The 19,003-nt window shown below is 36.1% G+C and overlaps 1 protein-coding gene across 26 annotated transcripts in view; it reads right to left on the bottom strand.

Moving 5' to 3' along the window:
* NRXN1 (neurexin 1) overlaps positions 1–19,003 on the bottom strand; it is a 1,122,745-nt gene that overhangs the window by 313,681 nt on the left and 790,061 nt on the right. For all 26 annotated transcript variants that reach the window (XM_060309978.1, XM_060309980.1, XM_060309991.1 and 23 more), the window contains one exon: positions 10,386–10,567. In XM_060309978.1, the coding sequence (XP_060165961.1) occupies positions 10,386–10,567 (182 nt within the window). The remainder of the gene's footprint in view (positions 1–10,385; positions 10,568–19,003) is intronic.

Raw genomic sequence — 19,003 nt, 5'->3', positions numbered from 1 at the left:
CATGTGGGATCCTCCCGGACCGGGGCACGAACCCGTGTCCCCTGCATCGGCAGGCGGACCCCCAACCACTGCGCCACCAGGGAAGCCGTCTAAAGCAGATAAATTCTAAAGCTCTGTTAAGCACTTGAAATGTGGCTAATGGAAATGAAGAGCTGAATTTCAAAATGTATTTAATTGTAATTAACTTAGATATAAATTTAAAACTGATAGTTGATTCAATTATGGAAAACTTTTAAGTATGTTTACGATAATTCAGCTATGTGAATCTATGCTTCCAGTGGGAAATTTTATGAAATACACAGTATTTCTGATGCAAATTTAGATTCTGAATTGAGAGGCACTATAAGTGTAAAACACACATTAGATATCAAAATTTAGCATGAAATAATAATACAAAACATAGTAAAATGTATATTGATTATATGTTAACATAATACTTTGGATATAGTGAGTTACATAAAATATATTAAAAGTTAATTTCATCTGAGGTTTTTTTTTCCTTTTTAATGTGACTACTAGAGAACTTAAAGTTACATACATGGCTCACATTATATTTCTATTGGGCAGTACTGATTGAAAGACATTTCTGGAATTTAGTGAGAAACAAATTACTTCATAAAAGCAAGCATGGGAAAGATGTCCAAGTTTTCATCTGTAATTGTATAGATGGGCAGGTAGTTGGAAGACAACGAATTCAGTTTTGCCTGTGAGACATCCAGGTGGAGATGCCCTTGGCAATGCTGGTCGGTGATGAGAGGGGAAGTCGGGGAGTGTGTCTGGGGGTAAGCAGTCTGCATTTGCTGGCTAAAATGCAGAACAGAATTTCAGGAATATTAACTTTTTTTTCATAGACCAAAAAGCCTGAATAATCAATTAAATTTTGATCTTTCACCACAGAGTTTCTTGGCCTGTCAGTCTTGTATTTCCACTCTTTGTTGGGCAGCAAGGCCCTAAGGGGTAGTTTCAGGAGGAAGTGTTTCTCTTGATAGGTGAACACCACCATGAAAGTGTCTCCTCAGAAACCTGAGAAGTAGGTTCTTCCAGGGCTGTGCTTTGTTGACAGAGAGTTTAAACAGTTTCCTGTCTTGTGACCTAAGCGTCCCCAGGTCTAGCGCACTACCTCCTAAAGTAACCTCCTAAAAATAACACCTGTGCATTTCACAGCTCTGAAAATTCTTGTTTTCTTCATCAGAATTTTCTCAGGCCCAGTAAAAATCATCTCTAGTTCTTTGCTCCTGATTTAACATGTGGCTTATTTATGCCTAGGGTTAACTTGAGTGTCCCTGAGTATATTCACCTAGGTCATTTCCTTCCTTTTGTTGAAACGAACTGCCTGTGTCTGAAGTGGTGCAACACCAGCTTTCATAGGACTGCAATGCCACAGTGTCACTTCCATCTCGTTTCCTGGTCTTTGACTGACATATTCTCTATGCTGTTTGCATTTTTTAACTACTACTCTCATGCATTTTGTTTATGGCTTTCAGTGGGGTTTTTCTGGTGCAATAAAAGGAGTGTAAAAATGACTCCTTATTCAGTATGCATTCCCCAAACTAGTTCTTAACCCTCAAGCAATGTCATTACTCTTTTTCCATCCATCTATACTGTGTTTAGACTTCTGCAAAAGCCAGCATCCTTAACCTTAAAGCCAGTGTATGCTTTCATTGCTGCTCATCATTTCTTCCCAAGACATGTAGACGTCTTGATCATAAGAATGAACGTATCAGATATCAGATATATTCTGAGCATGGGAGAGATTAACCATGTCTGCTCCTGGGAATCTCTTAATACCCTAGCTCAGCTGCTCCTGGATTCAGAGCCTATATAAGATAATAAATGTTGGCTGTTTTAAGTTGCTAAATTGTGGGGAAATTTGTTACACAGAAATAGGTAGCTAATACATTACAAACTGCATTATAGGTGATCAACAATGATGTGTTGAATGGGCCAAAGGAATGTTTCTTGAAGGTATGTTTTTGAAAAATAGTAGCTACAGAAGAAATGGAGGTGTGCTCAGTAGCCAGAAGGGATTCACCAATTTTCTTGTTTTGGCATCTTGTCATAAGAAAAGGGCAACTCATCACTGGCTAACTTAGAATGGATTTGAAACCATTCTGTTAATATAGCTTGGGTTCCAACACAAAATGGTAGGTCAAGAAGAGCAGTGATCATAGATGGGAGGAGAATCTATGTCCAAGATGTTCTCTACCTAGATAATGCCCTGGCCATTGTTTTAGCAGCTTTTCCAAAGAGATTCCTGAGCTCTAGACTTCTTTCTGCTAGCTCAGAGCGCTACAAGATCCCAGGCCCAACCCTGAAAACACCCAACATTTGAATAGAGAAGATGATGACTGAGCAGAATCTAGAGAGTGAGAGAGAATAAGAAACCTTCTGCACAGATTCAGAAACAGAGAAATGACAATAAGAAGTTCACTTTTTAAAAAAAGTGGACTAATAAATTGCACTGGCATGGAAAGATAAGAATAGAATTGTGGAAATATGGACTGAAAAGGGAAATTAAGATTAGAATGTTCAGGACATTAACTGTTAGTCACAGAATGTGCCTTTACCTGTACGTACTTGGGAAGCATCAGTGTGGTTTTTTTCTTTTTAAATTTTTTTTGGTTTTATTGTTATTACTTCTATATTATCTGTTATTATCTATATTATCTGTTATTCTCTATATTATCTGTTATTATCTATATTATCTGTTAACACAATATAATTTCACAAATGAGAAGGCAATATTTTGTATCTGACCATTAACATTCAGAATTGAAATAAAATTTCTCAGTCCTCTTTAATGAATTACCTAAACAAAACTGACAAAACATAGTCTAAAGCAAACACACACTACTTAGGTTAGACTATTTGGTACTATCAGTGTGTTTTAACAGAGGAATAATAGAGGAATAATCAAAGAAGCATTTTAGCAAACTAACCTGACATAAGTACATAAAATGGATTGGAAAGCTTTCAGAATAGAGACAGGAAGATAACTGAGAAGGTGTGGCAGCTGTTTAAGCATCTAAGTCATAAGTACATGAAATAAGGAGGTGCAGGTAGAAACAGCTGTTTTGGTTCTCTTTATTAAATTTCACAGCAGTAGAATTTTCAGAGGAGGAAATAATCCTAGAAATCTAAAACCAAATTCAGAGAGACTTACTTATGCTCAAAGGTGACAACCAGCTTAGAAAATGAGATACTAATTTTCATTAGAAAATGAGATACTGAATTAACTTCTAAGGGGAAAGGATGAAGGGAGGAATTTATTTTAATTCACTTGACCCCATCCATCCCAAAATAGGACTGTTTCAAGATATCTGGACAGCACTTAAGCATACTGAAATATGACCATCATTTCTCCCATTTTCTTCAAAGATAACATTCATCTTTCATACCTTAGAAGCTTGAGCAAAAATTTTACGACACATGGTAAAAAGACGTTATTTTAGTCTTTCTTTTAAAATTCTAGTCAAATAGGCCAGATGTTCTCTAACTCACATAAGAACCAGGAAAACAAAACCAAATAAAATATCTACTGTGTATGATTTACAGGCTTTAATTTAAATATTACATGGCAAAGTGAAATTCTTAAAATAGGCGAATCTGTGAATAGGTGAATGTTTCAGATGAAGCAGTTGAAATTCTAGAAAAACTTGTGAGGGAATAATTGGGTTTTATCTTGTTGATATAGACATGCACCAATATATAAGTATTGACTTCTAAAAGATTTTTTAAACTTAATCTTCATAAAGCATAAGATAAGATGATGAGAAAGATTTGACATGTCAAAAATACCGATAAGCTATTTTAAGACATGTAATATTTACTATAAATACACTATGCTTCTAGTCTACACTAAAATCGCTGATCAAAAGGTGTATTTCTAAATCAAAATCAATTAAGAGTTTGGTTTCAAAAATAAGGCTTCCGGCCCAGGAAATTACAAAGAAGAAACACTTAGGGCAAATATATACAACAATTCACTAATCGAATTTGCAATTCTCTTTCATGCTCTGAAGATGAAAGAGTTTCAAAGAACGCTCTCCACTCATCCTCTCCTCCATGCTCCACCCATTTCCTCTGGTCAGAACCAATGCACACGTTAATATTCATGGCAGTGAGTGAGCACACTTTTGCAGTGCTTTCTTCTAAGTCAGAAGAGTTAAGTAATCTCCAATTAACGTTACCAGACTGATTTATGAGATGATGTTTCCTCTAGAGTGACGACACTGGTAAAATTTCTAGATGTATCTCATAAATTTTGAAAAACTTGAATTTAATTTTTTTGCTTATTGCCCCTAAGAGATTATTTTATTCAATATTGATTAAATAATCGTTACTAATTCAAATGTGTATAATAGAACACTTTACAGTTCACAAGTCTCTTTTTTATATTCTTTTTTTTTTTTTTTTGGCGGTGTTGGGTCTTCGTTGCTGCACGCGGGCTTTCTCTAGTTGAGGCGAGTGGGTGCTACTCTTCGTTGTGGGGCATGGGCTTCTCACCGCAGTGGCCTTTCTTGTTGTGGAGCACGGGCTCTAGGTGCGCGGGCTTCAGTAGTTGTGGCTCATGGGCTCTAGAGCACAGGCTCAGTAGCTATTGTGCATGGGCTTAGTTGCTCCGCGGCATGTGGGATCTTCCAGGACCATGGCTTGAACCCATGTCCCCTGCATTGGCAGGTGGATTCTTAACCACTGTGCCACCAGGGAAGCCCTTTTTAAATTCTCTATCTTAAAAACCTCTATCATAAAAACCTATCATCCACATTCTTACAAATACTATGCAGGTAAGAAAGTTAAAACTGCAAAGGGAAGAAACGGAGAAATAACCAAGATGGAGAAATAACCAAGAAACACTAGTGAAGTTGGGTCAAAGTATGTTCACTATAAATAATCTAAGCTACCTGGTAACCAGGGTCCCAGCTGGCTTTTTCATTCATTTATCTAACTAATATTTATTGAGATAAGTACTAAGTGGTGAGCTCATTTATTTTTGTATCCACGGAAACTTGAACATAGGCTTGGGCCATATTAGTTGCTCAGAAAATATTTCTGGACAGGCTCCTAGCATGTACTGACATAAATGATGAAAAGCCACATTTCTACATTATATTATTTTTCTCATTAGTCATCATTATTATAAATTTTGTTCTATGCCATCAGAAAGTTTACCACTATTTGCAAACATGGACAGGTCTGAAATGACTAGAGTACAATTCAAGATAAAAGTGAGTTACAATAAATGAAGCAATTACTAAGGAGAGATAATCACTCATCCAGCAAAAGTTCTCACCATAGACTTTCTTTAAACAACCAACTACCATAATCAATTCTTAGCTAAAGATTCAGAAAACAACATCAATAAAAATACGTAACTTTTCAATAATACAGCCAGTACGTATAGAGTGCTACACTTTTTCTATATCGTAAACAAGAAGTTGGATGCCTTTCTTCACAGTTATGTAGAAACTAAACTGCACTTATGACTTCACTTTGACTACTGAAAATCTGAGAGTCTATACTCAACCCAAGCCACAATATTTTCAATATATAATTCATGAATTCTTTTATTATTTCAGAAAACATTTCTGAGCACTTGTATTCTAGGCACTGTGTTAATTAATTACCCCTCACTTCAGGTCTTAATCTTCCCTTCAGCCCCTTCTAAAACCCTGTACATTTCAATAGGAATATCATATGGCTTTGAGGTTAATAGTGGTAGCATTAATACTAAAATGGCAAAAAATCCATCTGTAAAGACGAGGCCACTTAAGTAAAAAATCATTTTATTCCAAGTTATTATATTTTTAAGAGTATAGTTAATCAAAATTTAAATACGATTATATTTTTAAGTAAAATCAAACATGATCATTTGAAAAAATAGGATAATAATGTCAAATATTCACATCCTCACTGAAATTATATGCCAATCAGATTTTAAAAGTTATCAAACTAAAGTGGCATTACACAATTCAGCAAGACTGAAGCACCTTTTAATGTGTGCAACTGACTTTCCAGCTTATTGGTTAATTCCATTAATTAAGGATATAAATATAGCTTTTAAATAAGATCAGAGCATAGTTTATACTTGGCTGACCTTGAAGGTTTATAGAAATTTTCTTGGAAGTTTGATAACCAAAATTTCTAACTTTTACAGATTAAACATATCTCTGATATCATCAGGTTAATTTTTAAGTCAGTTATATTTAAAAACTAAAATCAGACAGTAGTATTAATCTTTCTACAATTGTTGTTTTCTTCTTATATTTCCAATTCTGAAAGAAGCAGAAGAAATGATTTGGGGAAAATCAGGATCTACTCAAAGGTATGTAAACCATTTGATAAAATAGACTTTGAACAGTCCCAAATCTAAGAATCATTATTAAGAATACTTCTGCCACTTTAGCCACGGTATCAGCTTGGGTCCCCACCCACTTCATTTTCCGCCCCTTTACTTCCTTATTCCCTGCCTCCATCCCTTTCTCTCTCCCTCTCTCTCTCTCTTTCTCAAGCTCTCTCTCTTCCCTTTTTTAATATCTAACTCCTCCTCTTCCTCTTCCATGTACCCAATATTATGGGAAGAGTTAAAGGTCAACTTTAGAAGTAAAAAGAAAACCACTGGCTTACTTTTGTTTGCAATGTGGAAACATGGAAAAAAGTGGCTTACCTTCATGTAAGCAACTTGCTGAGTCAGTAATGGCTGATCACTGCTTGTGGGCAATGAGAGAAAAAGGGGGGAAATGGAAAGTTTTAAGTTGGCCAGATTTGGGTCCTAGTAGTTGATATAGGAGTTAGTAGGGCTGACTACAAATGGTGTTTGGTAAGCCCAGGGAACCAACACCCATCTTCAATTTCCTAGTCAAGGGAACAGGCTATGATTAAGAAAGAGTTTGAAGTCAGCCAATCCAAGAGGAAGGGTGTTAGAAACAAAAACTGAATCCAAAGTGAATGGCCAGCCAAGACCAAGAGAGGAGAATCAGAAAGAAGGAGGGCCTCACAGGACATCTATCAGAAATCTCTGGCCAGTAAAGAAGCTTTGGAAGGTACTGGGCTGGGTTTTTAGGGACAAGTTCCTTTAAACATACAAGGACTCTAAGGCACGGTTGATCAGAATTGGAAGGAAATACCCATTCCTGTAGACTAAAACACTTTGACCATAAAACAAACAGTGGTTTGAGTAATTCAATAACATGGCCCCTTATGATTTGCAAGTGATCATTATAGAACCTTTTCTCAGAGTAAATGTGTAATTGGTTATGGATCAATAAGTAATGTCTTTCAGGAGGAAAAGCTCTTGTTTTCTTATTTATTTATTTATTTATTTTTTGAAGTACCAAGGCTCTTAAATCAGAATGGAGCAAATACATTTGGAAAGTTGAGATTACTCTAAACAGCAACATTCCTTACTGCATTAGTTATCTCAGCTGATCACTTATTTATGATGCCATAAAAATCCAGATGCCTTCAATTGTGATGGTTCGATATTTGCCAAAAGGCAGCTAAAAATACTTTTCAATGTTTCCCATTTTTAAAACTGCATTTTGAATTGAAAATTTATGATGGTTCAGTAATGGTTGTGCTGAGGTGTTTTTTTTTTTTTTTTTTTATTGGAGTATAATTGCTTTACAATGGTGTGTTAGTTTCTGCCCCATAACAAAGTGAATCAGTTATACATATACATATGTTCCCATATCTCTTCCTTCTTGTGTCTCCCTCCCTCCCACCCTCCCTATCCCACCCCTCCATGTGGTCACAAAGCACCGAGCCGATATCCCTGTGCTATGCGGCTGCTTCCAACTAGCTATCTACCTTACGTTTGGTAGTGTATATATGTCCATGACTCTCTCTCGCTTTGTCACAGCTTACCCTTCCCCCTCCCCATATCCTCAAGTCCATTCTCTAGTAGGTCTGTGTCTTTATTCCTGTCTTACCCCTAGGTTCTTCATGACATTTTTTTTTTCTTAAATTCCATATATATGTGTTAGCATACGGTATGTGTCTTTCTCTTTCTGACTTACTTCACTCTGTATGACAGACTCTAGGTCTACCCACCTCATTACAAATAGCTCAATTTTGTTTCTTTTTATGGCTGAGTAATATTCCATTGTATATATGTGCCACATCTTCTTTATCCATTCATCTGATGATGGACACTTAGGTTGTTTCCATCTCCGGGCTATTGTAAATAGAGCTGCAATGAACATTTTGGTACATGACTCTTTTTGAATTATGGTTTTCTCAGGGTATATGCCCAGTAGTGGGATTGCTGGGTCATATGGTAGTTCTATTTGTAGTTTTTTAAGGAACCTCCATACTGTTCTCCATAGTGGCTGTATCAATTTACATTCCCACCAACAGTGCAACAGGGTTCCCTTTTCTCCACACCCTCTCCAGCATTTATTGTTTCTAGATTTTTTGATGATGGCCATTCTGACCGGTGTGAGATGATATCTCATTGTAGTTTTGATTTGCATTTCTCTAATGATTAATGATGTTGAGCATCCTTTCATGTGTTTGTTGGCAGTCTGTATATCTTCTTTGGAGAAATGTCTATTTAGGTCTTCTGCCCATTTTTGGATTGGGTTGTTTGTTTTTTTTGTTATTCAGCTGCATAAGCTGCTTATAAATTTTGGAGATTAATCCTTTGTCAGTTGCTTCATTTGCAAATACTTTCTCCCATTCTGAGGGTTGTCTTTTGGTCTTCTTTACGGTTTCCTTTGCTGTGCAAAAGCTTTGAAGTTTCATTAGGTCCCATTTGTTTATTTTTTTATTTCCATTTCTCTAGGAGGTGGGTCAGAAAGGATCTTGCTGTGATTTATGTCATAGAGTGTCCTGCCTATGTTTTCCTCTAAGAGTTTGATAGTGTCTGGCCTTACGTTTCGGTCTTTAATCCATTTTGAGCATATTTTTGTGTATGGTGTTAGGGAGTGATCTAATCTCATACTTTTACGTGTACCTGTCCAGTTTTCCCAGCACCACTTATTGAAGAGGCTGTCCTTTCTCCACTGTACATTCCTGCCTCCTTTATCAAAGATAAGGTGACCATATGTTTTTGTTTTTGTTTTCCAAGATTAGCAATGAATTCAGCTCTTGTGGTCAGTTGTAACCTTACTGAGTTTATTGGAAATTCTAGAAACCTAACAGAAAACTAAGAGTAAGAAAATAAATGAATAAAACTTTGAGAATTAAGACCCTGCAAGTTTGTGATAATATATTTTGGTGTTTGGTGGTTTTCCTAATCATTTTACAATGACAGCCTGAAGGCCAGTTTCTAACAGGGAAGAACATGTTGACCTAATCAAAGATCTTCTGAGGCATGGGTGCAGGTAAAAGGAGAACTTGCAAGGATAAACAAAAGCAAAACAAAACAAACTTATACGATCACATAAGGCAGAAGAGATAAACTATACCTCAAGAATAGAAAGGCAGATGAAGAGGTTGATATGCTTCTGGACCTTCCAGAAGATAGAGTTTAGACCAAGAACTATGATGATAAGAACGCTTTAGAGTTTTTTGAATATATGACACTTTCCTATGGTTGTTATTTTGATATATCAATAAAATATTAATATCTCTTGACAATGAAAGACTGTATGATTCTTTGCAAATATTGTGAGTAAATGAGAAGTTAAAGAATTGCAACCACCCAAATTAGTAACTCTTTGAAAGCAGAGATATAAGGAAGAGTCCACAAGCTATAGTCAGTTATGACAACTTTAAAAGGTAAAGAAAGCTTTTCATTCATGAATTATTATTTGACATTCACTAAAAGCTAACTAAATTCTTATGGGAGGCTCAGAACTTAGAGAAAAAGGCATGGTCCCAGGATATAAATGGCAAGAGTCCATTGTATTTTCTTGACGTGTATGTATCAAAATGAGTATAAGATGGCACAGAAGTAATCTTTTTGTCTCTTTCTTTCATATCCCCAAATACCTTTAAAGATTCCTTTTCTCCTGTCCATCGCATGTGACTTTAGACAATTCTTTTCTCAGGTGAGAAAAGAAATAAGGACACTGGATCCAGATCTGCTGTCAGATCTGCTACTACAACCTACTGCTTCCAGCCAGATGGAATAGTATCTACTGGACCACAATGTTTTTTATTAATTTGGCAAGACTGCCTAAAGTCACTAAAAACACACCAAGAATAATTGTTTGTGAACAGAGAATTGAGAGGAATTCACACTTAAAAAGAAAACAAATCTATTTTCAAGAACATTTTTAACAACAGTAATAGCTATAAGGTCTTATTACCACTAGAGTATATTTATATTTTCTGTATATTTTTTGCTGGGGGAAACATTCAAAAAGCAGAATTATACATTATTTACAAAAAGCTAACAGTAAAAGCTAAAAGCTGAATCTTATTTTAGAAGTACTTACTATATGCAGCTCTAGGTAGTCTCCCAGGCCAGAAGAACTGTCCACTCGCACCAATACAGCTTCTTTCTGAACAGTGCTAAACCCTATGGCCAGTCTGTCTGCTCGTGTACTTGGCCGGTCATTAGGAGGCCACTTATACGTGATTTGTCCACCACCTTTGCTAAAGATATACGTTGTCCCAGCTGGAAAACAAAAACCAAAACCAATTAGTCCAAATACATCAAGGGCACACTTTCCTATGTTTTTTATGCTGACATATCAGTAAAGTATTAAATTTACACCATGGGAGTCATAAATAAATAAAATAAAATAAAATAACAAGAACAAAAACAAAAACCTATTGCGAAGCAAATAAGCAAATAGAAGATTTTAATCAAACATGCTCAAGAAAGAGAACAGAGTTTTTTTAAAAAAGAAATATCAAGGCAGCTCCATTTTTAATACACTCATTAAATCAACCAGCAGGTGTTTCAGAACAAACAGGAGATTACTGCTTTTTCCACTGAGTTGGAGAAGCATGCAATGTAATGGGGCTTTCTTTCTTTCTTCCAGTTTAAAAAAATAGTTTAGGGCTTCTGTGGTGGCACAGTGGTTGAGAGTCCGCCTGCCGATGCAGGGGACACAGGTTCGTGCCCCGGTCTGGGAAGATCCCACATGCCGCGGAGCAGCTGGGCCCGTGAGCCATGGCCGCTGAGTCTGCGCGTCTGGAGCCTGTGCTCCGCAACGGGAGAGGCCACAACAGTGAGAGGGCCGCGTACCCCCCCACACACACACAAAAAATGTTTAGTAGGAAACATTGACTTTGGATGCTTCAAAAGGAGCAGAAACATATATCAACTTGTTTTTGAAACAAGAGCTGCATGTAGATGTGACAGGGTCATACAGCACAGGGAAGCAAAGTGCAAGAAGTATGCTATGAATCAACTTTTATGGGGACAGGGCCCATTCACATATGACAGATCATAACTAATGGATGAACAGCCATAAGACCCAACAGTCATGTCAAGAAAATACAGATAATAGATCCCATCTATAGAAGTCAGGTCTTATTTAACAGGCAACATCTACTAGTTGTCAAACTATCCAGCTCCATAAAAAGACCCATTTTCTTCCCAAAGCAAATGCTAGTCTTACGGCAATAAGAATAACATCATAGCCTCATTTGGTAAATGTTCAAATTTTACTTTATGATGGTGATGTCAGTAAATTATCTATCTTGCTCTAAAAAGAGTTTTGTTTCAAACAAATTTCCTAAGCATTCAATGTGTTAAAGTCCTATTTCATTGCACCACTGGCATCTACCTCATTTAATGCAATAAGATTAATTCTTTGAGTAAGAATATTTGGAAGAGACATGCAAAGATATATATAAAGGAGAATGAATCTTCCTCCATAAAAGGGGACCAGAGAAATATTTATTTAGTTATCTCAGGAACAGACCTTAAGGTACAATTCATAGGAGTGTAGCCTTCCAATAACAAAGGATGCCAATACATATTTATTGTGTACCTACTATGTACCAACATGGTAAGGAAAGCAATAAAACTAAATTTTTAAAATTTAGGCCACAAAGCATCTTGTGTGTACAGAAATATACCTTCTACCAAGAGTAAGGGTTATAGGTAAAAGTTGAGTGTACAGCAGTATGTTTTCAAGATACCTACACATTAAATTTCTATGAACCAAATTTACCAAGTAAATGATGTTGGCAATGTCACATTCATGTACATTTAGTTAAATAGCTGATGATATAATTTTTTCTCTCTTTCTATATTTTGGGGACAATAATTTTTTTTTATTCTGTCTGAGACATTTCCATAGGCCCTTGAGAAACTCCAAAGAACTCTGCAATATGCTTAATGTGCCTGACTGGTTAAATAGGCCTTGGTTTGTAGACCTGACCCAAGAAACATGTCAAGATAATATTGATATAAAAGTGATAAAACAGAATCTTGTGAAAAATGCAGTGGTAGAGAGGTTAGTCATTTTCTTGAATACTAATGCATGAAAGCAGTTTCTCTCTCTCATGAGAGAATAGGTAAGTTATTTTTGAAAGGTACTAATCAGTGTGCAAGCAAAGAAAATTCAGAATATACATATTTGTGTATCAGAAATGCCAGAGCCTTCTACAACCATTTATGTTCTACAATATCAGAAGCTTGTTCACCACAATATTAACAAGCAAGCACTATTTGGTAAATCTTCCTCTTGGTAATTTTTGCAAATAATTAAGTATAGAATGTTTCAGAAAAGCCTACATTGATAAAAAATAGGACAAGAACATATAAAAGTAAAGATTTCTTGAAAAGGAGGTTGTGGTGGTGACCTCTGAGTGTTAGTATTTGATTGATTTTATCTTTCTCCTTTTAATTAACTTTGTCCTCTAATGACTATATATTTCATGTGAATTAAGAAAAATATTCAAGTAGAGATGCTACTTAACAATATAAAACAAATCTAAGAACTCAGATGTTTTCCAGAATCACCAGAGTAAGGTAGTTGTTGTAAGGCAACAATATCATACATTACATGATAATTTTTAACATCTCCTTCTGTATGGAAAGTAGGGCAAGCATTACTCCCACATCACATTTCAGGAAATTTAGTCAGAAGGATTAACGTGTTAACTAAAGTTGCAAACTTGGAAGAGCTGATAGGAAATCCAGTATCCAGATTCAACTCCTGTATTTTTTTTTATTACATAAATGTCTCTGTTATCATAAAAAGACAGTCAAGAAAAACTTAATTGGGTATGTCAGTCTGAATTTATCAAGGCCGACTGTTATCATATTCGAATGTCTCATAACCATAAAGTGACATTTGCACCTCATGATCATATACCGTCCTTTCACCTCACAATGCTTTTAAAAAAATTTAAAAAAAAATAACATGTAAATGTGAAATGACAGAACATTTAATATATGTTGATTAACATTTAGTTTAGGGTACACTTCCCAAACTTGTGGAACTATGCAAGTTTCCTGTTGCTGAGGATAATAATTTAGAGGTTTATATTTTCAGTAAGATAAATGCCACAATACAAATACTGTTATTCGAGATTTGATTTCACCTCTATTTCAACCTTTCCAATAAGTGTTAAGACTTGGCAACTAGCATGCCAGTACCTACTCTGTCTGCCTAACAATGACTTTATTCTTCAGGTTTTGCCAAAACCAAGCAAAAACAAGCATAACACCATGTGCCAAATAATGCAATTATTCCTAGTGTCCTTTTTCTTCAGATATATCTGAAAATCAATCTCTCTTCTTTTTTCGTTGTATGCACAATAGAGCATTGTATTGTACGCATCAGCACAATTCTGTAGTAAGCGAGAGAATTAGATGTCCAGCTCCCAACACAGCTCTCTTAACCTACCTCTGTAAGCATCTTGGCTTTAAAAAAAAAAATCATTTTGCATCAAACTCTAAAAATCTATGTTCTTAAAGCCCTCCTTCCATCGAGATAGAAAATTACAATATACTCTATTTTGGTGACCTTAACAATATGAGAATACTCCCACGATAAAATGTAGTAGATCAGATGACTAAAGTGTCAAAATCTACTTCATTTAACATGCATCATTCTGAACAAAGAACATGATGTACTTACTGCAGCAGAATAGCTAAGTAATTAAGAATGTAAGCTCTGGACTCAGACAGACCAGGGTTCAAATTCCAACTGTATCCTTTTCTAGTTACATGACATTGACTATTGTGCTATTTATTCTAACCCTTGGGTTTCATATCCTTGGGGATATTAACACTGTCAGGATTAAATGAAACATACACAGTAACACCTCAGACTAATTCCTGGCATATGGTAAGTGCCCAGCATATTTTTTCTTTTTTTTTCATAGTGGTATTATTTTTAATATTCCAAAATAGAAAACAACCCAAATATCTATCAGTGGTAGAATGGATAAACAATGGTATATTTATACAATGGAATACTCTATAGCAATGAAGATGAATGAACTACAACTACATTCAACAATGCCCTTGATTCTCACTAAAATGATGTTGGGAAAAAAAAAAAAAAAGATTCTGATTTCCACAACCTTCTGAGACTGAACCAGGAAGAAACAGAAAATATAAACAGACCAATCACAAGAACTGAAATTGAAACTGTGATTAAAAATCTTACAACAAACAAAAGCCCAAGACCAGATGGCTTCAGAGGAAAATTCTATCAAACATTTAGAGAAGAGCTAACACCTATTCTCCTCAAACTCTTCCAAAATACAGCAGAGGGAGGAACACTCACAAACTCATTCTATGAGGCCACCATCACCCTGATACCAAAACCAGGTAAAGATGTCACAAAGAAAGAAAACTACAGGCCAATATCACAGATGAACATAGATGCAAAAATACTCAACAAAATACTAGCAAACAGAATCCAACAGCACATTAAAAGGATCATACACCATGATCAAGTGGGGTTTATCCCAGAAATTCAGGGATTCTTCAATATATGCAAATCAATCAATATGATACACCATTTTAACAAAGTGAAGGAGAAAAAACATATGATCATCTCAATAGATGCAGAAAAAGCTTTTGACAAAATTCAACACCCATTTATGATAAAAACTCTCCAGAAAGTAGGCATGGAGGGAAGTTTCCTTAACATAATAAAGGCCATATACGACAAACCCACAGCCCACATCATTCTCAATGGTGAAAAACAGAAACCATTTCCACTAAGATCAGGTACAAGACAAGGTTGCCCACTCTCATCACTACTATTCAACATAGTTTCGGAAGTTTTAGCCACAGCAATCAGAGAAGAAAAAGAAATAAAAGGAATCCAAATTGGAAAAGAACAAGTAAAACTGTCACTGTTTGCAGATGTCATGATACTATACATAGAGAATCCTAAAGATGCCACCAGAAAACTACTAGAGCTAATCAGTGAATCTGGTAAAGTAGCAGGACACAAAATTAATGCACAGAAATCTCTTGCATTCCTATACATTAATGATGAAAACTCTGAAAGAGAAATTAAGGAAACACTCCCATTTACCACTGCAACAAAAAGAATAAACTATCTAGGAGTAAACCTACCTAAGGAGACAAAAGACCTGTATGCAGAAAACTATAAGACACTGATGAAAGAAATTAAAGATGATACAAACAGATGGAGAGATATACCATGTTCCTGGATTGGAAGAATCAACATTGGGAAAATGATTATACTACCCAAAGCAATCTACAGGTTCAATGCAATCCCCATCACACTACCAATGGTACTTTTCACAGAACTAGAACAAAAAATTTCACAATCTGTATGGAAAAACAAAAGACCCCAAATACCCAAAGCTATCTTGAGAAAGAAAAACAGAACTGGAGGAATCAGGCTCCCTGACTTCAGACTATACTACAAAGCTACAGTAATCAAGACAGTATGGTACTGGCACAGAAACAGAAATATAGATCAATGAACAGGATAGAAAGCCCAGAGATGAACCCCTACACACAGGGTCATCTAATCTTTGATAAAGGAGCCAAAAATATACAATGGAGAAAAAACAGCCTCTTCAGTAAGTGGTGCTGGGAAAACTGGACAGCTACATGTAAAAGAATGAAATTAGGACACTCCCTAACACCATACAAAAAAATAAACTCAAAATGGATAAAAGACCTAAATGTAAGGCCAGACACTGTAAAACTCTTAGAGGGAAGCATAGGCAGAACACTCTATGACATAAATCACAGCAAGATCCTTTTTGACCCACCTCCTAGGGAAATGGAAATAAAAACAAAAATAAACAAATGGGACCTAATGAATCTTAAAAGTTTTTGCACAGCAAAGGAAATCATAAACAAGATGAAAAGACAACCCTCAGAATGGGGGAAAATATTTGCAAACGAAGCAACGGACAAAGGATTAATCTCCAAAATATACAAGCAGCTCATGCAGCTCAATAACCAAAATACAAACAACGCAATCCAAAAATGGGCAGAAGACCTAAATAGACATTTCTCCAAAGAAGATATACAGACTGCCAACAAACACATGAAAGGATGCTCAACATCACTAATCATTAGAGAAATGCAAATCAAAACTACAGTGAGGTATCACCTCACATGGGTCAGAATGGCCATCATCAAAAAATCTACAAACAATAAATGCTGGGGAGGGTGTGGAGAAAAGGGAACCCTGTTGCACTGTTGGTGGGAATGTAAACTGATACAGCCACTATGGAGAACAGTTTGGAGGTTGCTTAAAAAACTAAAAATAGAACTACCATATGACCCAGCAATCCCACTACTGGGCATATACCCTGAGAAAACCATAATGCAAAAAGAGACATGTACCACTATGTTTACTGCAGCACTATTTACAACAGCCAGGACATGGAAACAACCTAAGTGTCCATCATTGGATGAATGGATAAAGAAGATGTGGCACATATATACAATGGAATATTACTCAGCCACAGAAAGAAATGAAACTGAGTTATTTGTAGTGAGGTGGATGGACCTGGAGTCTGTCATACTGAGTGAAGTAAGTCAGAAAGAGAAAAACAAATACTGTATGCTAACACATGTATATGGAATCTAAAAAAAATAAAAATGGTTCTGAAGAACCTAGGGGCAGGACAGGAATAAAGACACAGACGTGGAGAATGGACTTGAGGACATGGGGAGAGGGAAGGGGAAGGTGGGAAGAAGTGAGAGAGTGGCATGGACATATATACACTACCAAATGTAAACAGATAGCTAGTGGGAAGCTGCTGCATAGCACAGGGAGATCAGCTCGGTGCTTTGTGACGACCTAGAGGGATGGGATAGGGAGGGTGGGAGGGAGACACAATAGGGAGGGGTTATGGGGATATATGTATATGCATAGCTGATTTACTTTGTTATACAGCAGAAACTAACACAACAATGTAAAGCAATTATACTCCAATAAAGATGTTAAAAAATAAATTCTTTTTTTAAAAAGGGGAAACTATAATTTGTTATTCTTTCTTCAAATGTGTCATTACAATTAGCAACAGGGTCCTACTGTATAGCACAGTAACTATATTCAATATTGTGTGATAAACCATAATGGAAAAGAATATGGAAAATAATGCATATGTATATATAACTGAATCACTTTGCTGTACAGAAGAAATTAACACAACATTGTAAATCAACTACACTTCAATAAAATAAATTTAAAAACAAAGATTATGATTCCACTTATATAAAATTCAGCAGGCAAAGTTGATCTGTGCTGTTAGAAGTCAGAATAGTCGTTTTTTTTTTTGGTCATTATTTTTTTTAATTGTGGGAAAGTACCCATAACATAAAATTTATCATTTTAACCATTTTAAAGTGTACAATTCAGTGGCATGCAATACATATACAAATTTGGGTAACCATTACCTCTCACTAGTTCCAGAACTTCAAGCAGTACCTGTTAGGCAGTCACTCCCCATTCCTCCCTCCCACCCTGATGTTATTTTCCAAGAAGAAGGAATAATGCCTGGGAGGGAACATACTGGGGGGCTTCTGGATACTGGTAACATACTCTTTTTTTTTTAATCTGGGTGGGAGTGATATGGCTGTGCTCATGTTGTGAAAATTTGTCTAGCTGTATACTTATAATTTATATACTTTTTGCATGTATGTTATATCTAAGTACACGTACATAAATTTGGAGCTATACTATGGAAAAACGAACTTTTTGGCCAACCTAATACATTTTAAAGAGAATGGATGATGTGTGTATGTGTGTGTTAACAACACAAAATAACTAACATTGCAACATTGTTGTTTTATTTTAATATAAGAGCCTTTAGAAAATTTTGATTCATTTCAAAGTTGTGTTCAAACCAAATGCCTTTTAAGAAACGTCTTTCCTACATCCCGATTTTTATTAATCTTTTCAGTATTTCATTCCTTGGATTAGCACTTTTGTCACATAAACCCATTCTATTATTATTTACATTCACTAATAGTTGACATTGGGAAGGATTTTTTTTTAATTAATTTATTTATTTTTGGCTGCGTTGGCTCTTCCTTGCTGCGTGCGTGCTTTCTCCAGTTGCGGCGAGCGGCGGCTACTCTTCTTTGCGGTGCATGGGCTTCTCATCGCGGTGACTTCTCTTGCTGCGGAGTACGGGCTCTAGGCACGCGGGCGTCCGTAGTTGTGGCTCGCGGGTTCTAGAGCGCAGGCTCAGTAGTTGTGGCACACGGGCTTCGTTGCTCCGCGGCGTGTGGGAACTTCCCGGACCAGGGCTTGAACCCTTGTGCCCTGCATTGGCAGGTGGATTCTTAACAACTGCACCACCAGGGAAGCCCGGGAAGGATATTAAATTGCATCACGTGGGAGCTTTCATGAGAAAAAGATTATTAGCGTGTTGCCATAACACATCTAGTATGGTAAGATTTATAACATGATACAAAAAATTCACTTTGTTAAATAAAGGGGTAAGTCTACACAAGATGATCTGTCATCTAGCTTCATTCTTTAAATTTTATTTTTATGGAAACATGTTTTACTTTATTATATAAGTGAATTCAGTGTGCAGCAACAGTACATCTTAATCACAGGTCCAAGCATTTTATCAGCATGGAAAGGAATGTGGAGGAACGTGGCAGCTTTATTATTTATGCATGTTT

This window comes from Globicephala melas, chromosome 12, assembly GCF_963455315.2.
Source record: "Globicephala melas chromosome 12, mGloMel1.2, whole genome shotgun sequence".
Classification (NCBI taxonomy): Eukaryota; Metazoa; Chordata; class Mammalia; order Artiodactyla; family Delphinidae; genus Globicephala; species Globicephala melas.
This window is presented reverse-complemented; position numbering and strand designations above follow the sequence as displayed.